Raw genomic sequence first — 27,988 nt, 5'->3', positions numbered from 1 at the left:
ATAAAGAACATTGCTAACGCCATTTGAGTGTGTGCGGACTCTTTGTGCTGACAGGATCCACGGCGGTGACAGCGACGTGTCACAAGCACCCATCCTATCGAGAACTGGACAGTGCGTGTCTTATCATTTCTTGTCAGCAAAGAACCCAAATCAATTCGAAATGTTTTTTTATTGCATCATGTTCATGTTTTTCGACAGTATACCGTTTGTTCAAGTATTGCATTGATATCCCACTCGTAACTTTTGTTTTAAAGCGCTTTGGAGATGATTGATCTAATGTATAACTGCTTTGACGTATCTACCTTAGAAAGTACAGACCTCTGGACCAGTTATACATTTGTGGCGGCACCAATACAGAACGGGGACACATGTTGAATGAGCAGTCCCTGGTCTTGCTCTCCCGATAAACTGATATTGATTTTCTACACTCTGTCAGGGGGCAATGGGACAGATGATGCATCACCTGTAATCCATTGAGCACATGAGACATTGAATCTCTTAACACATCTGTGGCGCGGAGTCTTCAAATCACTGCGACTCGGTGCAATCGATGTATGTGTGGATATGTGGTGCAGGTTGAGAGGAATTTGTATTGACGACAGTAAAGCTTGCCAACAACAGATAGCTCTAGATATTGACTGCCATAATAGGCTTCTGGCATGCTGGAATAGCGATAACTCTGGGCCATTTTACAGCTGTCCGTAGGATGATAATCATTAAGAATATGCGCCTGCCAGAGTCTTTTGTCTGTGGATTGTTATCACTTCAGAACGCCACAAATCTGGTCTATAATCCTGAGTAAATCATTGATAATCCTCTGTGTAAAACCACTCACCGAGCAAACAGTCCCCTAACCCTTCAAACCGTTATCTGATTAACTAACTTCTCCTGGCTGTTTTATTTGGAATGAGTCTGTAGCCATGAATGGTGGAATACTTTTAATGACATAACGTGACTGACATGTGGAGGAAATAATTTAAATTAACAGAAAGGTCTTGAAAAGGCATTGGTTGCAGGTAGTGAGCGCTGGGCTTTTTCTAAAATGTGGGCGATTTATTCACAATAATGGGATATTTGTGTTCACCCTGTTGTATTTTAGATCTTGCGGTCTCATCTAAATTGAATTTGCAATTCCACGTCCGACAGTATTTTCACAACATTGAAGACCTCGCTGTGGACTAATCCCTCTAGGTTAAGAAAAATATAATCCTCTAAATCATGCCTCCATTTTATACCGTTCTACATTATTAAGAGTTCAAAAGCTCTGTGGGCTGGAGGCAGAAGCAACGTCAGATACAACTTATGAAAAGAAAAACCACAAAACACAAAGTACCAGTGAGGCAGTAAGGGTTCAATCGTGGCACACATCGGCGTCCTTTCAAACTTCTGTATTGTTGCTTGCTGCAGGTCAAAGTGTTATGTTGCACAATTCAAAAGGCTTTGAATGATTGCTGTGGAGAGCTGTGTACAGGTGCACAGTAGTCGACACCGGCAGAAACCTTCATAGTTCTCAATTATGGACTTTCAAGCTTTTAATCTCAGGTCAAATATTCACATCATAAAGCCTTTAATTGACATTCACAATGGAACTCATTCACCAACATCTTCCACAAATGTGTCCTTGAAAGGTCCTCAGAAAAGACATAACCATGACCGTTCACAACGTTAAGTATTTTTGTTGCCTACACATAACCATGACCATTTCACAACGTTACGTATTTTTGTTGCCTACACATAACCATGACCGTTTCACAACATTAAGTATTTTTGTTGCCTAAACATAACCATGACCATTTCACAACGTTACGTATTTTTGTTGCCTACACATAACCATGACCGTTTCACAACGTTAAGTATTTTTGTTGCCTAAACATAACCATGACCATTTCACAACGTTAAGTATTTTTGTTGCCTAAACATAACCATGACCGTTTCACAACATTAAGTATTTTTGTTGCCTAAACATAACCATGACCGTTTCACAACGTTAAGTATTTTTGTTGCCTAAACATAACCATGACCGTTTCACAACGTTAAGTATTTTTGTTGCCTACACATAACCATGACCGTTTCACAACGTTAAGTATTTTTGTTGCCTAAACATAACCATGACCGTTTCACAACGTTAAGTATTTTTGTTGCCTAAACATAACCATGGCCGTTTCACAACGTTACGTATTTTGTTGCCTAAACATAACCATGACCGTTTCACAACGTTAAGTATTTTTGTTGCCTAAACATAACCATGACCGTTTCACAACGTTAAGTATTTTTGTTGCCTACACATAACCATGACCGTTTCACAACGTTAAGTATTTTTGTTGCCTAAACATAACCATGACCGTTTCACAACATTAAGTATTTTTGTTGCCTAAACATAACCATGGCCGTTTCACAACGTTACGTATTTTGTTGCCTACACATAACCATGACCATTTCACAACATTAAGTATTTTTGTTGCCTAAACATAACCATGACCGTTTCACAACGTTAAGTATTTTTGTTGCCTACACATAACCATGACCGTTTCACAACGTTAAGTATTTTTGTTGCCTACACATAACCATGACCGTTTCACAACGTTAAGTATTTTTGTTGCCTACACATAACCATGACCGTTTCACAACGTTAAGCATTTTTGTTGCCCAAACATAACCTTGATTATTTTTGTTGCCTAGACCTAACCGTCATGGTTGCACAATGTTAACCACTTGTTACAATGTTAACCACGCGTGAACTTCTCTGGGTCAAGATACTGAAGATACTAAAGATACAAAAGGCTGCAGAAGCCCCAGGCGTCACTATAGGAGTCTAGACAAGCAGCAGAATATGACAGAGTAAGGATGAAATAATGTTGTTACAGTATTTGTCTGCAACTAACTGAAAATAGCATATTTCATCTCCAAATGATGCACATGACACTAGCTAAAGAACATTCACTGACACTAGCAAAAGGGTCTTTGAAGGCTAAGTGATCAGCATTTATCCTAGACCATTTAATAACTGGACAGTGACTAAGAGTGCTGTCTGCTCTGCAGTATAAGAAGCTAGCAGTACAAAGCTGGCTCTGGGAAACCCCTAGAACCACTAGAGCCTTTTAATCCTGTTTCTTAATGGAGATAAATTCCTGCAGTGCTTTTGAGGCTATAGGGAATCAGTACTCTCACACTGCCAAACAGCAACAAATCCCTAAGAGAGCAGTTGGATAAGCTATGCACTTTTTAAAATGTGTCTGATCAGTGCAGAAATACAATGACCCAACTTTTACAAATCACACTGCTGCTTTTGCTTTAAAGTATAATTTAGTTATGAATGTGTTTATTTTGGTGCCAGCTTTTGTGAAGCTACTTCAGAAATAATGCTAAGACTAATAATATTCATTATGTGAACATACTGACAGTCAGCAATGGTTTTAAAGTGGCACGTACATGCAACACATTTCTACATGTATGGTATTTTGAAATAATTTCCATGACTTTATGTTGACATCTCTCTTGGTTGTGTGTCGTCTCTGTCCAGTGAAAAGGTCATACTAAACGTAGCTTCAGGGGTGTCAACCGTACAGCCTTATTGTGTTTCTATGTCTGTAGCCTGTGACAATTCAGCTGGTTATGTTGTTTTTTTCATTTCATTTAGAGACTGGCCCCTCCACAGATATGATAGCATCACTTATTTGTTCAAACGCTGACGGCAACTCATGTTTTCGTGGACATGACAAGGACCTCCCTTGGCTGTGCTAATAATGACAGTCCAACCCTATCTGAAGGCATGATGCAAATGTTCTTATACTTAGCTCTGAATGGCCACAGACTGCCATCAGAGTTTCCTTCTCGTCCTTACCCGATCTCTGTCCATGTCTTTTGTGCGTCTTTGTAGCTTCGGCATGCTGAATCGTACAAATGTGGATGATACAGCTCACATTTCGCATTCGGTCCTACGCAAGAAAAGTGATGGAATAATATGGTCCAATTCCAAACCGAACCCTACACCCACTTCCATATCGAGAAAGTTGCATTTAGGGAGAGTTTTGTTCAGGCCAGTGTGATGAGATGAGCATGAGGTGAAAGGTCAGCCTCTCCCGGAGAGCTCGGACCCTCACTCTGGTCTCCTGTGGATGTCGTGGTGAGTAGGCTCGATGCAGAACAAGTTTGGACATTTAGTAACCCCTCTCACCTCCCTCACAGCAAAGTGCAAAAGGCACAACAGGTCAAAAGGCACTGCAGGTCAAATGGACGCGCTGCAACAGAAGACTCGTCTTAAAGGGACAGATCATATTCTCTGACCCGAGGTCTTTTCACTTACCGAACGCTGAAGCCAATAGTGTAAATCAGAATCGCTAAATCGGACACTTTTCAATTAAAACTTGAATGATCAAAAATGTAATTGAATTGTAATCAACTGCCAGCCACAAAATCTTTCAAAAAGTGAAAGTTGTTAATCAAACTTCATCGATTTAAGAATGTGAGACTTTCCATCCCCTTCACTTGAAAGAAATGGAGCTACATATTACTTTTAAAAAGACAAGCATTATATAAACTGTGCGGAAAGTGAACACTGAAGTCTGAGGTTGAAGTTCAGTGAGGAAGCAGACATTCCAACAGGATGGTCTGAGGTTACAAAGTCAAGCGCAGGTCACGGATTGCTACATTAGACACATAACAGCTCTGGTGTGCGAAGGAGTCTCAGCACAGCTGCTCCCTGGCATAATCCAGGCAACAACTGTCAATATGCACTGCTCTTTTTTCAATTTTGATAATTTGAATGTTTTCAAAAGGCTCACATTCTAGTGTTCAGTAAACGATTGATGTAAAGATATTCAAACAGATATTCTCCACTTCACTATTTTGCCATATTGTTTATTCTGAATCTTTGCTGCTCAGCTCAAGAACAGTTTATTATTATAATTAATTTATAGTTTTTGAAGTACATCTTTCTACTGAACAAACCACAATGTCACAACATTTACATACAGTTATTCATATTATGACAATATTTCAAAAATAATGGTAGTATAACCAAATTGAATTCCTAACTCCTTAAAATAAGGCTTTGTTTCCTTGACAGACTGTATATAAGAAGAGGATATAGTCACCATTGGTTTGACTTTGGCATTCAGGCCGTCGCCATCTTGGTTTTTGGCCATCGCCATCTTTTTTTTCGTACAAGCCAACATTATTTAGGCGACCAAAATGTTACAATTAACTTCAAGTGAAAACAAACTGAAATGGTTTTAAAGTTGTAAGACAAAAACACTGACAACTCGGACAACAACTCGGACAACAACTCGTTAGCGACCTGTCAATCACAATAAGCCCGCCTTAATGCTTTATGGTCTGTTTGACTCTAAATGGACCATCATTTACTAAATGAACATCATGCTGTATTGAAGAAGACTTGAAACTAGAGATTGAGACCATAAACTCATGTTTACAATGTTTACTGAGGTAATAAATCAAGAGAGAAGTAGAGTCATTTTCTCATAGACTTCTATACAACCAGAGGAGTCGCCCCCCGATGGACATTAGAGAGAATGCAGCTTTAAGACACTTTTCAGAACCTGGAGGCTACCACCATCCTAAATACGAACCTTATACTTGATGATAAATAATGTATTTCACAGAACACTGTGCTTTACCACCTTATCTTTCATTGGAGTCAAGTCAAAAATAGATTATCTCCATCCTTTTCTTTTTTTTTTTTTTTTTTACATGAAAACTTGCACAGGTGGTTGATGCACCATTTTAAGCCAAGCCCAGAGTAATGCCTGCAGGTCTTCTTCTCAGGCTGCAAACAGCCTCCAGCAATGAGACAGGGCAGGTAGGGTAGCTTTCTAAAGTCTGACAATGATGCAGGCTTTTCCTGCTCTGGCAATGCTGGCTATCGGTATAAAGTATGGGTTGCCTGAAGGTTCTCCATGGTAATCTGTCCCTTCCATATGCAGTGTCAACTGCATCCAGAGAACCACTCAAGGCTGCTCCTGGAGCCTAATTGCTGTGAGTGAAATGATAATAATCGATGGTGATGCAGTTGAGCGTATGGACATTTTTATCACCTCCTCTTTTCTCTCATCTGGATGTTATCAGCTGGACAATCGGAGGAAATGTTTAATAGGGATTGTTATGGAGTAAATCAAAGGGTAAATGTGGACAAGACAGAAACAGGATTTTCAAGAGTGAAGAGGACACGTTATTGCCATCTCCAGTGGAAATTACACCCTTAGTAGTAAACATACATTTCAATTTCAATGTCTTTTATAGTGTGAACACAACAACAGAATAATGTATCTATAGTATAATGAATAGATGCGTTCGATTCATGTCTGCATCCGACCCTGTTACCCTCACAGTTACCCTACAGTAGCTTCATCATGATGGCATCGAAAAATCATTCATGTTCCTATTTCCTTTAAGTAGATACTTGTTATATTAAATGAAAACTACTTTGTGAATATATATATTTTTTTAAATACATTTTATTGCACAATTTCCCAGTAAGTATGAAACCCTACAGTCCGTGATCTTCAGCAGATGCTTTCATCGATTCTGGGAGCCGACACACACACTCACATAAATCCAATGACCCGAGGAGAGAAAACATCAGTAGTGACAATCTAATGTGCTCTTATTCCTCTTTAGGGCTGAGGTCTAGCGAGATCTCTGCCAGGTATTGACTCCACTCAACGCTGCTTAGTGTCCCAAGATGTGATCCCGGTCAAGATTGTTTTTTGCTGCCTAAGGGGAAGTATGCCAACACAAAGTGGTGAGAAGATGTGCTTCAGCCCGCAGCACACCGTATGGTGCTGTCCAGAATTATTATTAAAAAATGCTGCTGTGTGCCTCAGACTGCGGCGTGGGCTTTGATGAAAGCTGACATGACCTAGTTTGAAGCGGAGTGCAGAGTGTACCAGGTGGTAGAAATAATCACTGTCTTTGGTTGATGAGAACGGCTCATTGTTTTAGATTTAAACTGAACAGCCACAACAAGTATTTCTTCTTTGTGCTACTGTGGTTTGTGTTTCTCTGCAGAGTCGTGTGACACTATAGTTTGTCATGTGTAGTGAACAGCTGATAACCGTCCAAAGAGTTATTGGGGCAGAAGGACAGAAATATGATATTACACTCTTGGGCTGCTATTTGATTTAAGATACGTCCAAATCAAAGTTTAGCAAAACTAGGTTTAAAATGAGTTCATCTAAATTTAAAATTGAGCTGAAAGCGTTTCACCGTTTAGTGAATCCAAATTTACCAAAATGAAATAGAATGTAACTAAAACGTAGATGCTTGCTTACCCAAATTCAAATCTGAAAATAAAAAAATACATTTATCTGCTTGCTGTCAGGACCTAATAAATCGGCTGTGAGAGTTAACCCCTTAAAGACTGTTTACATTACAGAACTGCTACACGTCTGTATTGTAAAACCAAGGATTTAGTAGCGTGGTGGCACGGCGTCCTTCGTAGTGAGGGAGTAGGAAGCCCAGCAGCAGCAGAATGCAGCAGACGGGCTGGGGGGAATGGTTTGATCATGTTCTGGATGTGGGATGGCCCTTAGCCCTCTACAGCACGGTAGCTTTCTTCCGTACTGTATGAAGTGTCAAACACGTACGCTGGCTCGACCCAAGCTAGGGACTAAAAGTCAGTACATGTGTTGAGATAAACTGCATCGACATCTGAACAGGACTTTCTTTGGGGCAAATATGAAAATAAATTCTATTTCGCCTCACTGTTATTCTTTGTAAGTACAAATTCCAAACAAGCACACTGAAACTACAAACTATGCTAAAGGTCTCTATTAGCATATCGGTGAAGGTGTTTCCATTTCAGTTAAACAAGCAAAATGCCTGCTTCAACTTTCCAACGGTTTCAACTAATGGACAGCACACCAGCACTGCCCTCTGTAAAAGACGTGCACACACATGCACACACACATTTTCAACGCAGTCTATCCTCCTCTAATGAAAACACCCAAGGAAACAAGATGTCACTCATTATAATTTGGAACATAGAAAATATCCAAAAACAAAAACATACAAGACGAGGAAAGCAACTAGCATCCCTACCACAGCCTTAATCATGAGGTTGCATTCTACACTTTGTACACACAAGCTTTTCTTTCTCCACAGTCTAGTTCTGTAAACTGCTGCAAAACTAAACCGCACTAATGATTTACATTTCCTGTGTGCTGCAGGTTTATATACCAAGCCCCTGCAAACACTGCATGAGCTGTTTTTGGACGGCGCCCAGCTATCTCATCACTCCATCCTGGTGGCAATCTGCTGCGGTGACAACATCCCCGTTTTTCCACCGTTTTGCAGAGGAGAAAAAAGTGACAAGGCCAAGCTAATTAATCTCCCAATCATCCCGTGATTATCAAGCTCTCGCTCCCACGGGGCTGCCCGCACACCTCTTCCCTGGAGTGCAATGCATCAGCGAGACGGCGGCACGTCGGTCAGCGCCGACCGCCGGCATCAGTCGACTCTTGCACAAGGAGCGATATTAAGCGCAGACGGGACCAGCCACTGGCGACGCAGACAAGGTGTTAATTGATTAGGGTGGAATCAAGAGAGCTGGGGCCCAGCCAGTGTACCACCCTGATTAGACGGATGAGAAGCTCATTTATAAGCTTGACAGTCACAAGATAATTACTAAAGCACATAGTAATATATGCAACGGCAGCTGGGAGCGGTGCCGTGTGTTGACGGGCAGCACTGTGTGTGGACAGCTATTCTTAAGGCCTTCACACAGCGGGGCACGGGAAATGAACAGCATGAAAATGCAGAATGCTAATTGGCGAATATTTCACATTAAAACTATTCGTACCGTCAGTGATGCGAATCTTTGCGACAATCAGAGGTTTGAATAGATTGGCGCAGGCAGAGGTCCAACTAGCAGGATTCTATTGCGTGTCTGATGTGTAGGTGCAGTGTAAAGGTCTAGCCTGCCTTTGTCAAGGTTGAAAAAGTAATAACGTTTCCTGTGTTGGTTCGTAATCACACGGCAACCTCCAGTTCTGACAAGTGAAGTCAATGCTTCATGTCTTCAATACAGCATGATGTTCATTTAGTAAATGATCTATTTAGAGTCAAATAGACCATAAAGCAGAGTATGCTTTAGGGCGGCTACACGGTGATCGACAGGTCTCTGCCGCTACCAGAGCCGTATACGACGTCACTCCTCCACAGTCCAAATATGGTAACTTCCTGTTCAGATTGCAAAAAGCCAAAATGGCGACAGCCAAATTGCCAAAATCGAGGCTTCAAAACGTCAGTTCACCAACCAGTGGGTGACGTCACAATGACGTCATAATCCACTTCTCATATAAAGTCTATGTTTGTACTACGGAGCCTCCACTTTGTCGTATACTATATTGCATTAGTTTGTTACCCAAAACGTGATTAGTTGTTGCCTTGATTAGCGGTGCGAAAGCTCAGAAAAATCAACCTTCATGGTGCTTTATCTTTGCATCACATTTGCATTCTATGTTAAAGTACTCAAAACAAAAACAACAGTTTGCACAGAAAAAACTAAAACCCCACTGTGTAAAGGCTTTTAAAGGATAAGAAATCGTAATCAATGACATTTATGAAACTCCCTCTTTAAACTCACCTGCCTCTCCCACTCTGCATCTCCTCTGTGATTGATAATGGTGCACATTCAGGGCCAGATTTACATAAATAAAAGCGCAGGGCGAATCCGTGCTGCCAATTCCATTCAATTTGTGCTCCACTATCTGCGTGTAATTACTATCTGATTTACTGAAGCAGCAGCAGCTGCGTCTGGGATCTGACTTCTAGGTAGATTCACAAATGAAGGAGAGCTCAGAAGAATGCAGTCTAGGGGTGGGTTGAAAAAAACTGAGCTTTAAAAAGAGACAGAAATAAAGAAAAGAAAACACTGTTTAAAAAAGAAGCTGCAGTGGAACAGAAGTCCAGCAGACGCTCAGACTGGAGCAGGTGAGGGGGATGGGATGGCTTTGATTGATGTCTCCTTAGAATACAGAGATAAAAGCAGCCAAACGCAACTGATGTCTTATCAAAAGACTGTAATTACCAGCCTGTTCACGCAGGTATAATGAGCTGTTGAGCAGAAAACCACACCTCCCCATCCCTTATGTTTGCTGTTATTGCTGCTCACTTCATGGAGACCGACTTTTAAAAAATGACAAATTTCCACATCATGTTAGATTCTCTTGAATAGGTAAACCAGCCATTTTGAAGCGATACATGTCTGATAAACCATAACTCTGTTAAACATAGCACCTGTTATTGTAAACATATAGACATGTTAATACTTTATGAATGAGACCAAATAAATACATTTTTGCAGTTAACAGGGTTTCTCATTCTTTTCATTTCCTCTCATCAGTTCAACAAACAGAATGTACGCCAGCCTTTCATGTTAATGTTACAAGCAGCAGAGTGCTGCAGGAACGAGTCCTAAAACCTGGAAATGAGTCAGCGTTTTTGCACTCGTGGTTCCCTTGTCTCAAAGCCACAGGGTTTTTGGTTAGATGCCTGAAATAAGGTCTGTGGTTAACACAAGCTTTAGAAATGTAAACCTTTTGTTAGACGATATAAATTATTTCAGTAAATACCCCTCTCATGAATGTTGCAGCTTTAACGAGGCGGTTGCTGACGAATGTCTACATGAGACAACAAAACATCATCACACATACTGGCGTTCATGTGACCGTGGTGGAGTTTGTTTCGAGCGCAACGTTAGCTTTTCACTTCTGCCGATTGCATTCACGCTTCAAGAATCATAAAAGTGGTGTTCATTTGTGAAGATTGTCTTCAACACATATAAGTATCATAAACACGTGTTTGCCACATAACTTATTTTCTGCAATATACCAATTCCAATGGAAAAATCCCAGTAGCCATTAGCTGTTTGTCACGGGAACCAGTGCGATGCTAACTTCTTGCTTGGCCTACAAAAATACGTCATCTCTGAGGGATGCGCCATGTGGCTCAAAGGTGTACTGCAGATATAAACATTGAATGAAAGACAGTGGAAGAAATTATACTCATGTTTGTGGGGACCCTAATAGAATGTCCTGCCGACCACAGTATTTTGGAATTACTGCTTCACTTTTGTTTTCTCTTTTGTTATTTTTAATAACTTAATAACTGCACCCAGTCTTTCCAAACACAGCCTTCTATTTTAATTAAATATGTGTGCAGAAACTAGACGCATCTTACCTCACCCACTATCTGCAATATCGTTCCTTAACATAGACACATGTACAGGTATGAGGCGTACTCGCTGACCTACAAAATGCACTTTGTGGTATTTATAAATCATGAACCCAGAATGCATAGCGTCTTTATTTTGTGCTAATGAAGATCTTTCTTAATTCCTGCTTCATTCGTGAGCTCAGAGAACATTTACGAATGATGGGAAAAGAAACATTAAACGGATAAATACTGTGAGTAAGTACAAAGTGTTCTTAGAAAAATATCACAGTGTACTCCAACACGCTCACAGGGATGTAAATACAACAGGACAATAAATAATAGAACAGAATACAAAAGGAAAGTCTCTTGAGACCTCAAAGCGTTGGCAAGACGTCTCTTCACTGGATCCATGTTCCACTAATTTCAGGGAGAAGAAATTTGATTATTTTTTTTCTGACGCTATTGGCAAGGACTTGCAACAAACTGCAGCATAAAGACGCCTCCCTGTAGATACTGGTGAACACACGCTGTTGTTTAAAGCAATAATGTGTAAAGGAAGACTATCACTACAAAATATCTTTGTGAGGGGAAAGCGGGGGGGGGGTTAACCAAGTCAGTCATTCAGGAGGGGGTTTGATTTGGGTCGGCAAGTCTTTTATTTAACATTAATATCTGCAGTACACTTTTAAGGCACACGAGGGAGCCTGAATGTTTGTATCGGTCTGATAATCGTAGACAACCGATAACATTTAATCTTGTATGAAAGGCTAGCGTTTAACGGATGAAAGGAAATGAAACCGTTAAATCCACCTACATGCATTTATTTGCTCTCATTTATAAAGTAATTCAGTGTTTTCAATAACATATACATAAAACAGTTGTGATTTTTCAAAAGTATATCGCTACAAAATGGCTGTCAGGAACATTTATTTGCACACAAATTTTCTCTTTTCACGATTTATAGATTGTGTAGATTATAAATTGTGAATTGGGTCGCGATAGTTTGTCATTTTTTAAAAACTGGGTCCCAGTTTGGGAATCGCTGCATGAAGTAACACGTAGTAAAATATCCATTAGACTTCAAAGCCGTGGCTTGAAATCTCCCCTCTGTCATCTCGTGGTACAAGACAGAAATTGGATGGATATTTTGGTCTCTGACATTCCAGTGCAATGTTGTTGCAACTCAGTGTACTCCTATCAGACCGAGTATGAAGCAATTTCAGATAGTGGACAGTACTCGTAGATTCCCATTTAGACCCACTAACAAGTTCAAAGAATATCATGAGATACTTGTGCTCGACCAGCTGGTGATTGGCTTGAGCTTTAGAGGAGCATTGATGCATTTGTAACATGTAGCCCACGGGAAATAAACAAGGTGGTTCTCTTGGCTATTGTTTTTGCATGAAAGGCACAACTAAGACTCCTAAAAGCTCAGTGCTCTATTGCATCAGCAAACTACCAACGGCGGATATTTAAGAAGCCTCTTTGTACCCTAGAGCTGTTCAAGATTCTACTTGAAGTAGCAACAGAGTGGCAAAAACAAAGAAACTACAAAGAGACAATCTGGCTGGGCCTGAGTGTCACTGTTGACAGTCACGAAGCTGTTTTGGACACACTTAAGTGTGGCTTTATGGAGAAATTTGCCACTTTGTATATGGATGCCCAATTAGTGTTGATGGTGAATGTAGTTGATAGAAGCAATGAATTCCCTTGTGTGCTATATTGACGCAGAAATCTGAGTTTTCCTGCTGCAAAATCTGTTTTACTTCCTGCATTCAGTGATGTAGTTGAACTACAAACTACTTCGGCCTGTATTTCTCTGGGTAGCCAGCATGGGGGCGCCATGCTCTAGATGAGGCTCAAAAATGCGACTTCCTTAACCTGTTGTTTGTTCAATTGTGTAGATAAAGTTAAAAAAAAAATCTTGTATTGCAAAGTAGTTGCATTGCAAACAGGGAACATTGTATCAAAAATATGAGAACTACTGATGATGTAATGGATGAGGAGAACTCTACTTTCTCTGTAAATACAGCAGGAACTGAAGAACGTATTGCTTAAATGGACTACAACTACCATCAACACTGATTGGACATCAACATCACACATGACGGATTTTCACTTTCAGATATACAAATGGAGGCCTTCTGTTGGTCCGGTCTCAAGTACAATATCTCCACAACGATGAGACAGGTTGCCATGGCATTAGGTACAGACATCAGGGGTCATGAATGCTCATGACTTTGATGGTCAGCTGACCTTTCACCTCGCGCCAACATCAGGTCAAAATTGCAATTGTACTTATATTTTGGTTTCTGAACAAATGAATGATATTTTCATCAACTAGATTTTTTTTTGTTTCGTGCTAATTAGCGAAAGCTATCATGCTAACACATTGAACTAAGATGGTAAACATGGCAAACTTGTATATTCTTAACACTGTTATTGAGAGCATAGTACTTGCAGCATTTAGCTCAAAGCCGTGCGCCAAAGTCAACTCTGTTTTCGTCAAAATAATGTTCTCATACAGCTAGACTGCACCCTCTATCATGTTTCAAGGGAAAGATATTCTCTCCTGGATTACGGTTTCAGTAATAAACATGTGGTTAATGCTGTAAATTGTAGCAATACAAAACTAAAATGCAACAAAATGCCTTGGTTATGTTCCGGCAATTAAAGTACTTGGTTAGGGCCCATCAAACAATCCCGACCCCCTCGCTACGCGAACTTCAGCGGACTAGGAGGATGAATAATGGACACTAATGGACGAGTGTCCCGATGTGGCTGTTGGACCCACAGACCATCACGTCAGAGATAAACTGGATTCTGCACTAAAACTGGGCCATCAGAACAACCAGTAGGGGACACCAGGAGCTTAGTCCTAAACTAAATATATTGGCTTTATTCAGACAAACAAACACAACTTTTAACTCTTTTTCACAATGGAAATTTGAATTATGGTTCATACTTGTGATGTTAATGATGATAATAGTGTTGAGACGGATTTGCTTTACATTTCTCTGTTTGAAGGGTCAATTCTTCATCTGACATGGGAAGATTACAGCTGCAGCTGTTTAAATCCCTTTCCATTGGACTTGGTTCAAAAACAACATGCAGGCATACTACCACTGATGGAAGTGGAGGGTATTTCTGTGAAGATTGAATTCATTACTGACCTACATCACGGTTAACACTGTTTATATCTTCATAAAAAGAAGCAACCGTGACTTATCTTAAGATGCACAACGACAAACAGCAAGTTTTCATCATGTATGTTTTTTTCAAACTATAAAAAAGACACGTTTCTGGAGAGTTTGGACTCTCAAACGATGCATGCTGGGAAGTCTGCTAATATGCTGATCATGTTTCTTTAAAAAACGTAATTGAATGAGTTGAGCGGACTCTCAGTAGTTAATTTATTCAACTCGGTTCTGAAGTGGTCTGGATTTAAAAAACAGAAAAGTTACATTTAATTAGCTTGAAGTTATTAAAAAGTATATATTTATGTTGACTTAATGAGAATAGATGAGTTGTTTCCACTAAATTCCTTCATGATGTTTTACAGTGTACATAATTCTCATGTTGAGCCTCAAGCCTTAGTGATTAAAGTCAGATGATGATGAAAGAGAAAAGGAGCAGTCACGTATTTTGCATGCCTGTCAAGACAACAATTACATCCTCTGTGCTACTGTTTACCGTACCACCAATATATATAATTGCTTTGAAATGCATGCATATGCTTTAATCTCTAAATGAAACATTTTCCCATTAAAAAACCTCTCACAAGCTGTTTCCCTCTCGTTGAGGTACATTATAAGAGATAGGATGAAGCGTACTGGATGGCATAAATAGCATCTCCAAAGCCCACCTGAAAGGCTCAACTCGAGTGCGTCAAAGTACTTGAAAAGAGATTTAATTGTAAGGGGGGGGGGGGGGGGAGGGGGATTTAGGAGAAGCAAAACACTAGCAGAAGGCGCTAAGATTCTGCAAATAACGAGACCGGTATTGCTGGAGTCCCCGACAGATGGAGGCGAAAACGAACCTGGCTGCAACATTTCCTGGTTGCTCAGCACCACCTGGACGTAATGAATGCGTTGTCGGCCAAGGAGGCATATGAGACGAAGTCAAACTGTCTACTCAGACACGTTGCTGAGTGCAGGTCTGCTGCTTGTCCTTGATATAGGTCATCTTGGTCCCGCAGATATGCTCATGAATATTGATACAAGTAGATGGACTTAAACACTGATGGTCAAAAACTAAATATTTTTTCAACATAGAATATGAACCGCTAAAGGAGACGGCCATGTAAGTGGGCATCGGATCAGAAATCCCACAAGGTGGAGTGTTGGAGGTAAAGGCTTCCAGTGTCATGCGCTCACATTGTATCAATCATAAAGGGATCTGTACTGACTGTGCAGTGGACTGTAGAGCACTTTGAATTTCATTTATAGAGAAATCTAAAGGAACGTTCACATTCTGCCCCCGCAGCTAATGTATGGCAGCGTCCATCCAGAGTCCTGAATAAAAGAGAGATGACTCACCATGCATCCGGTGGAGTCCAGCTTTCGGTCCGATATGCAGCGGAAGTTGCGGCTGCAGCCTCCGTTGTCTTTGGTGCAGTCTCTGACGGGCCCGAACGAGTCGAGGAGGACCTCCAACGAGTCGAAGGACGAGCTGATCATCAACTCCTCTCTGTTAAAGTGGAAATGAGTGACAAAAAAAGGAAAGGAAAGAGGATCCTTGTTTAGTATGTGTGCACCTGTGTTTGTGTGTTATTACTACTGAGGACTGATTTGAGTTTTCAGCGTACAATGCGTCATTTATTGAGGCTTGCTGGGTAGATGAGGGACTGTCGGTGCACATCCAACAATGATGTCATGGCGAACTGACACACCTCTACATCACTGCAGCAACGTGACAAGTTAAACCACTTAAGGTGAACAAAACGTTTGTTACAGACGATTTCATGAACAGACTTTCAGAAATACGTCCATTTTGGTGGACTTAGGCACACCGTTACATCGTGTACATTAGATCCAGATCCTGCCAGATCCATGCAAAATAGCATTTTGTTTTATACATTCTTATGGACTGTGTCTGTTGTGGTTTTTATGTACAGACAGTGTGTGCCTACTGACCAAGAACATCTCTTTTGACAGTTAACAGTTTGGACAGATGTCTAAAGGCTCTTAAAGGTACCGTTTATTTTACCATTTCTTTCATGAGCACAGTAAAAATCCATAGTACCGGTATATGTCTGCAACAGATTAAAAAAAGCCCCATTTCCCCTTATCTAATACCTGGACAACGCTTAAATTGAAGTCAGATGTTGATGGAAATAGCGGGAGGAAGGGTTTGAAAAAAAGAAAGAAGTTTCTTTCGCACAATTGTCCCTTAACGTCTCTGACATTGCGGACTTGTACCGCACCATAACGTTGTTTGCCATGAGGAACGCCACTTGGCTTGTAGTCTTTACATTATAAACGTGGGTAACGGTGGATTTTCTCCCTCTAATTTTCTTCAAAACAAGCATTCATTTGGTTATCTTTCCCTTCTTCTTGGACAAAGAGGTGCATAAGCTACCAACTGGACTGGAGTGTGGAACTAAACTGGAGCATGGGCAGTCGGCGCTCTTACAGATGCGTACAGGCCGCTTGGTCACAAACTTTGAGCTGCACATGGATGGGGCATGGGGTCCTCGTGGACATGGACGGTGTGGACCCTTACAGACATGCGGACGTGGAAAGTATAATCTGGAAATGGTGTTGCAAGTTATACCAACTTCAAGCTAATGAGTGAAATCCAGTAGTTAATTAGTAATGCCTTCCTGTCAGCAACATGCTTCATTAAAGTTGATTCAGATATCACATTTCTTGAGATCATGTTTCATGTGTAAAAGGGGGGGACGTGCTCCCTCAACATTGTGCTCATGCTGTGACATCCTGCTCTCTATTTCACCTATTGAAGAGATATCTATTTCCATGAATTACAAACACCTGCATGTTTAATTAATTCTGTGCAATCACGGCACAATTACTATGCAAGGTAGTAGACTTGCGAGATGAAACGCGCCATGAACCCCTTTGCTCTAACCTCGCTCTGAGCAGTCACTATGTGTTTCGGTGATTTTGGCGTTCCCCATAAACCTCTTGCAAGGTCAAAAAGCAGATCAGCCAATAGAAGGACAGCAATATACGCGTTTGGGATCGGTGGAGATGAAGAACAAAGCGGAGAGGACCTCAGTGTTTTCCCACAGAGGAAAAGTGCTACTCGTGATGAACAAGAACTCGTGTAATAGCATCGCCATGAACCTTGTCTTGGTAAAGAACATGGTGACCTCTCAGGCACTCATGTTTTTCCCTCACCAAACTCCCTGTTCTCCTCTACTCTCCCCATGAGAAAAGACAGCAAGTTCCCTTTCCTCTTCACAGTAAACTTGATGGTATCTTACAAACCAATTCTTCTTTTATAATTGCCCATTGCTTTGTTGTCATTTATTCAGAGGGGACCTATTGAACAGAGCCTCGGCAGATGATGAAACTCAGAGCAAGTGTGAATGCTAAATTATTTGGGAACTGCAATTACAGTCGAGACACATCCAACGGTTGTGTGCAACGCAACATACCAATAAATATCAAGCAAAAGAAAAAAAAGCCATGTTTGGTTTCTCTTCGGTGAAGCTACTGCAACATTCATCACATCCCAGAATACGGAAGTGCTGGATAGATTGGTTATCATTCATTGCGGTCCTTAGAGCCTCACTAAAATATCTTAGGTTTGTCCAAAGGGGGTCGGATAATATCTACATGTTTTTTTTTCCCTTTGGCAGCATGAATGTGTGTGAGATACATATACAGTGTCCAACCCACACCTCCCTTACCAAGCGAGTAGAAGAACCTACAGTGGCCTTCAGGTGCATCAGCACCACCAAATGTAAGCTCCCCCTTCAGCATGAAATCGTGAAAGTCCCTTTCTAGAGCCAGTGTTTGGTTTGTCCGTTTCGGGCTCTTGTAGAAACATGGTGGTGCAACATGGCGGACTCCGTGCATGGTTTGATGCTAATGGATGTTCCAGAGGGATGAATGGTTAGGGTTCAGATAGCCTATTGCTGTAAGTACATGTGCAAAATCGGGCCAGCGTCCCTCCGGACCATCCATCCTAGCATCAACCCTGTGGGAGAGGACCAATAGATGGTCCTTCCAAGGGTACATTCTGCTCAGTAGCTTGTATTTCTTGGGTAAAAAGTGTCAATGCTCTACTAATGCTGTCTCTAGAGAAATGGTCAAGGAGTTACCAAAAATATTTGGATTCATCAGCAGGAGACGATGAAGTTCTACAGGATTTTAAATGTAAATCCGGCAACTAATTGTATAAATATCTTAACACAAACTCTTTCATGTATGTATCATTACAACGACTTGTATATTCGCAGTCCTAGGACTTCCAGTTTCCCTCTTTGAATGAAGAATACAGGCTACTGCCACCTACTGGTATGGAGAGTTATTTCCTCTCACACAGGCACAGAACGTATGTGGTAGCTGGCCGTTGACTGAAGTCTTTGCAGTATGTTCGAGTGCAACTTTTTGGCTAAGACAGGCGACGTGAGGCAATGCAACAGTCGGCCTTTGTCACCGCTAGTTTTTTAACGTCGGTTTGGTGTGTTTGGGAATTTAGTCATTAGTTTGATTCCATCTGCATTATTGGACCTCAAAGTGCAAGTAAGGGAAGCAGAGCTTATAGGCGGCATCTAGTTTTCCTTTGCCCAGGAAGGGGTCGCTTTGCAAGGCTAGCTAACTAGAGCAGGGAAGAGTTAGGTGACCTTCAACTTGTTTGGTTGAAGGATGTGGCCATACTGTACAGATTGCATTTACACCTATTGATGTCTGATCAGCAGTTAGCTGAAATCAATGTCAATCATCAATCTGATGGGTTCTTAGCCGTGATACAACACCCACATGCCACGGCTATGACGACTAATTCTTTGGCACATTCAGAATCCCTCCATTCAAAACCTTTTTCTACATCACGACGGACTGGACGTCTCTTAGTTGTGAAAAATCCCAACATACCACGGCCTGTGGTGGGCTATTGCTTATTCATACCACCTTGAAAGAATCTATATCCGTCTGCAAGAGAAATGCTTGTTGTGTTACAAACATATTTGATTTAAAATGGGAAGAAATACATATAACGTATCATTTTGACAACCTATAGGGCGTGCTTAAAATCATTGGGCACTACCTGGTATCTATTTAACATGTTGTCACAGACAGCTGTCTGCAGCTAAGAGAGGTAATAAGCCTCAATTATGGACACCATTAACATGGATAGCAAACAATGAGAGGGCTAGAAGTACATGTGCGTCAAAACAAGCCGTACAAAGAACCATTCATTCATTTGCCACTGAAAAGTACCACCAACGGTTTAAATGCCAAGGTACACCCTGCAATTTCCTCACATTATCTGGAGATTGAGTTCAGAGAGGAGTGGAAATTACCATCAAAAAGGGGCAGAAATAAACTAAGATTTTAATGTAAAGGTATTTATAAAGATTGCTGCTCTGATGTGTTTGATAAGTGTTTTTTTTTTTTCAATAATATCGACTCAATTTGCTTTTATATTAAGCAGAAGCAAAGGGGAAATGGAATATGGAGTTTTCAATTTGCGCATTTTGTCTCGCAGCTTAAGATATAAGAAAAGCATGAATAATACAAACGTTTATAACCACCAGGATAGAAGTCTTCTGTATACAGGCTCACGGCAACGCAACAAGAGCACTAATAAACACACTGGGGGAAACAACAAAAAACACCAACGATGATTCCTCATTCAGTCATAACTGCCATGAAGCCAGCTTATCAAGGGAAGGAAGATCAGGGCTAATCACTACTTATCCATCTGCCAGGGAGCAAGAGTGACAAATGATCATCAAACGTGGGGCAACGCGGCTCAAAAGCAGAGTAAATCGGCAGCTTCAAGATGCGTTAGCAGTGTTTCCTCGTGGCCCCCGGGGAGAGCTGCACACAGCGTTCATCAGATCCCAGATCAGAGGGAAATTAGTTATTTACACAGCGTCTCGGAAAAGCTGTCAAATGAAAATGAAATGCTGAAAAAGATGGGGGGATTGGAATGTGTAAACATGGCGTGGGGGGGGGGCTAGAAAACTGCCAAACTGTATCCCAGAACGTAATTAATTTACAGTTAATATGAACAATAGGTAACAGTAGGTAACAAAGACAACTTTAAACAAAGAGGATTCAACTATAGAAAATACATAGTGCATCACTTCCAACAACGGTATTTGTCAGATATTGAAGAGGTGAGGAAAAAAAACATTTGCTATACTTGTATTTGCAGTGTTGCCATGACTGTAGCTATCAAAACCATTTTCATAAAGAACGTTGAGAAATAAAGATCATTTGAAATGACATCTGAATTTCAATTGTTCTTTTATTGCCACTTATGACATTTTTAGCCATCGCTATAATAGTTTCAGAATGATTTGTTAACCTCGGTGGCGGCAGTAGCTGCATCTGTTGCATGTCTATAGGCCACGTGTGTGCATATGTGTGCACTTCAGCCCTGTGTGTGTAAGGCTCAACACAATTTAGGTGCATCATTTGAATTTCCCCAATGACAATTTAATAAAGTAGTTCTTCTTCTTCTTCTGGGTTTATGTGCAGTAAACAAAATGAGACATGTGTTTCCTAACTTGGGGTTTGGGAACCTGAATGTGTACCCAGGACAGATCTGAGGGGTAACAAGGAAACAGAATGTACTATGTTTACTTTTATGGACTTGTAAATAGTTAATAGAATCAATGCTCTAGAATCTATATTTTCTCTGGCTTTCCTGTGGGATGAATGTGTTGAAATAAAAATAAAATAGATATGTTAAAATCTTCTTAGTGATTGTTTTTTATACTCATTGTATGCATTTAAAAGACTGGTCATCTTTAAATCCGCATATTACCAATCTGTCAATCACAGGATAAAACATGAATTTGAGAACTCAAGTTGTTTAAAGTAGCAGTTTGAATCGATCATGGACATACAGCAGGAGCCCCGACACAAAAGAAGATCTCATCATTAGCAACAGCTGGAGATTTATGACTTTTATTTTCCTCTGATAATGTAGCCTTTTGTAGTTTATGTTTTGATGCTGTATGCATTGCCAATCATATACTATTTAAAGGGACAATAGACATTTCATTTCATTTAGAATAATGACACCATCGGCGTTTGGAAAATGAAGGCTCTGTTTACGGCACGACGCAAGTGAGTCAACCATTGCGCAACCGAAAGAGGAAGAAGATAGCGCTTTATTTTTTTTTAGCATACACTCAGAAGAGGACTGTGATTACTATGAGCAGCTTTGGGAATGTATGTATAAAATACATTATTGAATACATTTCTTGCTTTTTCTTCGGAAAAGTTGCTTTTTTTTTTTACATAACTCGTTAAAAGGGTTTGAAAAGTCGGTAAACAGTCCAGTGTTGTATGGTAGTTATTAGGCTCTGAGGGAAAATGGAAATTGATAGAGGCTACAACTACAACAAAATCAAATAAAGAATCATCTGATCATCAATCATCTGAAAATGAATCAACCTCTGTAAGAGCCAAGTTATTAAATTCGTCCCTTTCCCCGATGGTATCCAAGCTCGGCCTCGCTTTTTTCACTTTTTTTTCACGGTCATCCTTTCAAATCCAGCCTCCAGTTTACAGACTCGTACAAAACACGTAAACACATAATGTGTTGTGCATTAACTGTGACTGTAGATCGTACAAAGTCACAGTTGGGAAGAGAGCTTGATGTCAAACCCACTTTGAATCACTTAAGTTATAAGAAATGCAACTTTTGTATGTCATTCATCAGTTTTTATTGACCTCACCTTGAATACCTCTTCAGGGGTCTTTCAGGAGAGCAGGGATTCCTCTGGCCCCCAATAACTCCAACACTGAAAGAACTTTAGACTTTGACTCATTCACCGTGAAGAAAACAGGCAACAAGGAATGATGGTGACGGACACCCTGATACGTGAAAGTGACACTAACAATGCCTGCAATAGCAGGTGTGTTTAAGTGCACTTTTCTTTGGGGCTCCTTGTTGACGGTTATGTAACCACTGTTCCTACGGTGAAAAGTCTTACATTAGTCAACTCTACCTGACCGCACAATCACATGTAAGACTTTATGGAGGACTGTTATGTTGATGAATCCACAGCCTCTGAGAAGTACTGCGTCAGAGCGCAGGGAGGCTACACATTACCGTTCACTGCGAGAGAACACCACCAAGCTGCTGCAGTGTAACCACACATCAGACTGGTCGGTATTCTGCTTTTTATGAGGGAGACGTCCGGTTACCAGGGCTCACAGCCTCTCTTCCAGTTTTCTTGATAGAAAATGTTGCCTCTTATGTTTTAAACTGATTGCAGTGCAAACGCTGTTGTGTAACATTGTATATACTTTCCGGCAGCACTACACACATTTCATTATCAATGTCAAAAATCAAGAATATTAATCTAATGTAATCCCACATAAGTGGCAGATTATTGTTTTATCGCGAGCTATGAAGACCTACAATTGTCACGGCTAACTCAATATTCAAATATGATGAGGTGTGATGTTAAACCTGTGATTGGCCTCTTACAAACTCTGCTCTGAGACTTCACACACTCCTTAGATAATTAGCTTGAAAACATTGTCTACTGAACACAGTCTCCTGGAGGCGTCGCATTGAATCCTGCTCTTCCGATCTGTTTCATGTCATCGTACTCTTGTTGTGGGACTACTTTTATACCTCAGTCATCCGAGGGCTCGGAAATTAGCCAGGGACAGTGAAAACGAATAAAGAAAAAAACCTCCTTGAGTGCCCACATGCTAATGAGAAAAGATGATGGGGATATTCATTTGAGCGAGACTAATTTCACCTGACATCGTTTTCACAGGGCAAGTAACCGTGGGGCGAATTAGGGCAGGATCTGACACGGTTGTGCGCACTAACTTGTTGACAGGGCATGTTCCAGCATACACTAAAAGACAAATCCCCACCACTAATTACATTAGTTCTGCCAAACCAAGCCCGTTCACACAGACTTTTTAGCTCCAGCGTAATACTGTCATACTACCTGCAGTCACGTTAACTCTCTTGGTGATCCAGAATGATGCTGACCACCGAGTAAAGTAGGATCATAGTGTATAGTTATGCCCTTTGGAAGGTTATGAGTATAAGTAATAGTACACCTACATACAGCTCTATTTGACTCTAAATGGACCATCATTCACTAAATGAACATCATGCTGTATTGAAGAAGACTTAAACTAGAGATTGAGACCATAAACTCATGTTTACAATGTTTACTGAGGTAATAAATCAAGAGAGAAGTAGAGTCATTTCCTCATAGAATTTCTATACAACCAGAGGAGTCGCCCCCTGCTGGCCGTTTGAAAATAATGCAAATTAATCCCAATTCCGACACAATGATTTAACAAACTTAACCATTGTCAATACAAGTGCAGCTTCAGAATGCTACTGATAGTTAAACTAGACAAATTCAAAGTGGTTTTACCACGTTTTTTTTAAACTAGTTTTCATTTCTTCCAGCTGTGAGCCACACCTCCTTTCCTTTGTGAAATGCATTGTGGTAGAATAATGTCATCAATAACTCATATTTTCATTACCTGTAGTCTGGTGCCTTTTAACATGTGGTTTGATCCGGCTCAACTAGCATGATAAAAATGATGATTTTGTAATTTCATCCAGAGGAAGTGGATGAAATGAGATGTATAGTATTATGAGTATTATATAGTATATTTATTATGTTCAATTCAAATATTTGAACACATTAAAGAGCTAAAAGTACAGAAATTGATAAAAAAAAAAGAAGAGAAATAGAGACACACTGACTACATCTACTAAATCTTTAAATCATTTCTTCATTCATTTCTTAATCTAAACTTAACAATTATCAGGTGCCATATTCTATCAACTACGGTAATGGTGGCACTGCAGTGACAATTAAAAGATTTAAACATAAAATAAAAAACTAAAGATTTAAAAAAGTGGATGGGTTGTCCAATTATTGCAGTCAGAATGGTGCCATTTTAGATGAAAGATGGGGGGGGGGGGTCCGACAACAAACTTGATCTGACGGCTTATCTAATTTCATAGACATCCAATCACTAGGTTTTCTTTTGAATAACCTTGCATTAACCAAATATTAGCTGTTGAAAAGTAACAGAGGGACAAAAAGGAAGAGGAAACCGTGCCCCCCCCCCCATCATGACGTGGCTTTTACAAAGAAGTCTTCTTTAGCCCCGCCCCTTTGCGAGCATAAAAAAAAAGGCTCAATTATTCCATTGCGTCTCTGCTGTCAGCTGAGTCCAGTTTAATTCTGCAGCATTGTTCTGGCTCACGTAAGGCCCTCGCTGCAACCCAGAATTCCAAAAAGCAGATTTTCTTTGGAGGAGTTATGATCCATTTAACAATCGAAATGCTCTCCATTGCTGAGTAATTCTTTCTTCTTCTATATGTTTTATTTACTCTGGCTTCTCTGCGTCTTCATAATTGATTTTGTGTTAGATGTTAGAGTTTTATTACCGGCTGAATCATGACCGCTAAGACCTCAGCATCAACCTCACAGGGCCACTTAAGACTCACTGCAACAATAGCAAATAAAAAATAAAATGCTGATTAAGTGAGAGTACAAGTGAGACGGTCCGAGAGTAAACAGATAGCTTCTGGGAGGTTAAGGAAGAAACACAGATGGTCATGAGAAAAAAAAGCCAATATGTACTTTTGTGTGTATTGTGAGGCTTCATCTGGAACAACGCAATACAACGTGGACAGAGGTAATATCTGAGGTTAGTGCAGTGCTCAGCAAGATTCTACTTTTCTTTGGTGGGAGCTTTCTATGGTCGTGTCTCAGGAACGTCAGCGCGAGAAAGTAACAGTGGAAAGTGGAACCAGTAAACGTCATCTCACCGTACGTCCACCGCGTCCTCCATCACTGTCATGTCCGTCTTGCACTTGGCCGAGGGGTTGATGGCGAGCTCGGCGGGCGGGATGACGAAGCTCTTGCTCAACGGCAGCCACATCCCTTCTCCTAAGGTGTATGTGAATCTTCAGAGGACGAGAAGGGCGGATTGGAAGAGCAGGTTACAGGTCAAAGAACAGCATAGAAACAGAAATGGGTAAACAGAAAAAAGGACAAACGCAGTTTTAAAGAAAGCTTTCGAAAAAACAGGATTGGAAAGCTTCATCAAACGGGCTGTGCTGAGTTTTAATAGGTTAGTAAGCCGTTTACTTAAAGGGCCAGTGTGTAGGATCTGGTGACATCTAGCGGTGAGGTTGCAGATTGCAACCGACTGAAACTTCTTCCATGTGCCAATCCTGTAGGAGAACTATGGTGGCTCACGCGAAAAACACAAAAAAGCGAATGGCTCGATCTAGTGTCGTTGTTTGGTTTGTCCGTTCAGGGCTTCTGTAGAAACATGGCGGGCGGCTCTATGAAGAGGACCAGCTCCTTATGTAGGAATAAACGGCTCATTCTAAGGCAACAAAAACATTCTCATTTTCAGGAGATTACTCTCTAAAGAAATTTCTTAATAATATCACATTCCATTTCTGCCAATACATGCCCCTAAATGCTTCACACTGTACCTTTAAGTTTGTTGATTGTTCATGCCTGATTAGCATAAATGATCCACTTTAAAATTCTCACTGTCACTTACAGAGCACTACACGGTCAGACTCCTGCATATATGGCTGAACTACTTTGCCCTTATTCACCAGCCCGCGCTCTCAGGTCAAATATGTTAAATGATCCTTCTGTCCCACACACTCGCCTTAAGACCCGTGGTCACCGAGCTTTTGAGGCAGTAGCACCAAAGTTGTGGGATGCTCTGCCTGCACCCTGCGGTTTGCCAAGTCTGTGACTTTGTTTAACAATCAGCTCAACTCACACCTGTTTAGACTAACGTTTGGGTAAAATTCAAGCTCCAGGTCTGCGTTAAATCTATGTTGTATTTTATTGTGCCTTCTTAAACATGTTTTATCTTTTCAAAACTGTTCTTGTAAGTTAGTGGCCCTTGTGTGGTCACCTTGTGTTATTTATGTTTTCTTCTTTGAAAAAAAAAATACCGCTCCTGTTACGCACACAAGGGACTAAATCTAATTCCAAGGGAATCCATGCAGTAGCTGACGAGACATTTGACTACAATCAAACATGGAGATATTGAATTGGAAAACGTTGACCTGCTGGTGGCTCTAGATGGAAAGAAAGGGCATCACCAAAGTGTTTAGGGTGCATCATCTGGGCACCATGAATGTCATGGTGATAGAATGCTGCAGATAGGACGAAGTTGCGAAAGTTAGCATCACACCGCTTCACTCGACAAACAGCCAATGGGATTCCTCCATTGGATGTTGTAATATTGCAGAAAATCAAGTTAATGATACTTTCACGTTCTGATAATCTTCACAAATGAACATCACTTTTATGATTTCTGATGTGTGAATGCAATCATCAGAAGTCAAAAGCTAACGTTACGAACAAACTACACCACGGTCACATGACTTCGACACGTCACAAATACTACGTATTTTATGTATATGTATGTATGTATATGTATTTTATTTATGTGTATTTTAGGTTGTAGAACAATATGTTAAAAATCTCTGCAGACCTTTCAGTCATCTAACCAAAAACCCATTGACTTGGAGACCAGGGAACCGGGAGAGCAAAACTGCTGACTCATTTCTGGGTTTGACTCATTCTTGCAGCACTCTGCACTTCCAATATCTGTTGACATATTTCAGTCTGGGCCAAAGTGGTGGACGGACAGACCCGCTTCGCCATCCCTCGGCTAGAGAGTTGTTAAAAAAATATATATATATATTATAGACTAAATATTGACTTTATGGGGTAAAAATAGCTGACAAAATGAAAAAATCCTGATCTTAATGTGTAAATCTGGCGCAGTTCCCCTTTAAAGTAAACCAGGGTCTAGTGTTCCTGTTGTGCAAAAACAATATCCATATCCATGTCATGTCTACTGTTCAAAGAAAACTGTTTTTTTCTCTGCATCAGAGCTTTAAAATAATGACAGCAAGGTTATTTATATTACCTTTGAGCAACTTATCCTTTTTTTAGAGCTCTTTCTTGAGCAGAAGGACACTCTGTGCTAATGGACGCACGCATGCCAAATGAGAAACCCTGAACAAAACAAAAATAATCGGACAAAAGGACTTCCCCCCCGAGACAAAACAGGGCTATAAATCTGTAAACAACGGAGGTCTGGAACAAGAGCTTCAACAGGATTCTTTATCTGCGAGTCAATGAGGATCATCAATCTTTAAACACTGCCGACGAAACACAACACTCTCCAACTTTGAGCTTAACAGTGAACGCTGATTAACATCAAACGCATTATTAGCGCTGATGAATTATGCATGCATACTTGTGGCACAAAGGAGAGGGACTCTTAATTACATCCACCCCATTACTTAATTTGCTTCAAAGTTGAGTTTTCAGCGGATCAAAGTTCTGCTGTTCGGCCATTCAACACCGGCTTCTAGCGACTTTGTTAAAAGCCTATTAAAATGCTAATATTTCAGCATTGCTTTTTTTCCAGCAAGCTGTTACCAACCCTCCCGCAAGTCATTGCGCCTTCTCTTGTGGGACTGTCGGCAGCAGGTGTGATGAAACTCCCTGTGATGCAGTGTGACGTATGTATGTGCGAGCGCGGGACAAATTAGCAGCCACTTAACAAGCGCTCCTGTTTAATGGACAACCAGGGACCAGTGTGCTGCTGTA

The 27,988-nt window shown here is 40.7% G+C and overlaps 1 protein-coding gene across 1 annotated transcript in view; it reads right to left on the bottom strand.

The window, feature by feature from the left end:
- Positions 1-27,988, bottom strand: part of astn1 (astrotactin 1) — a 405,541-nt gene that overhangs the window by 251,454 nt on the left and 126,099 nt on the right. The window contains exons 11-12 of the mRNA XM_076079850.1: positions 25,156-25,293; positions 15,714-15,864 (exon numbers count right to left, since the gene is read on the bottom strand). Of these exons, the coding sequence (XP_075935965.1) occupies positions 15,714-15,864; positions 25,156-25,293 (289 nt within the window). The remainder of the gene's footprint in view (positions 1-15,713; positions 15,865-25,155; positions 25,294-27,988) is intronic.

This window comes from Anarhichas minor, unplaced genomic scaffold (genome assembly GCF_050575085.1).
Source record: "Anarhichas minor isolate MPS153535 unplaced genomic scaffold, ASM5057508v1 ptg000006l, whole genome shotgun sequence".
NCBI classification, from domain to species: domain Eukaryota; kingdom Metazoa; phylum Chordata; class Actinopteri; order Perciformes; family Anarhichadidae; genus Anarhichas; species Anarhichas minor.
Note: the sequence above shows the minus strand (reverse complement) of the source record. Positions and strands in the feature narration are given on the sequence as shown.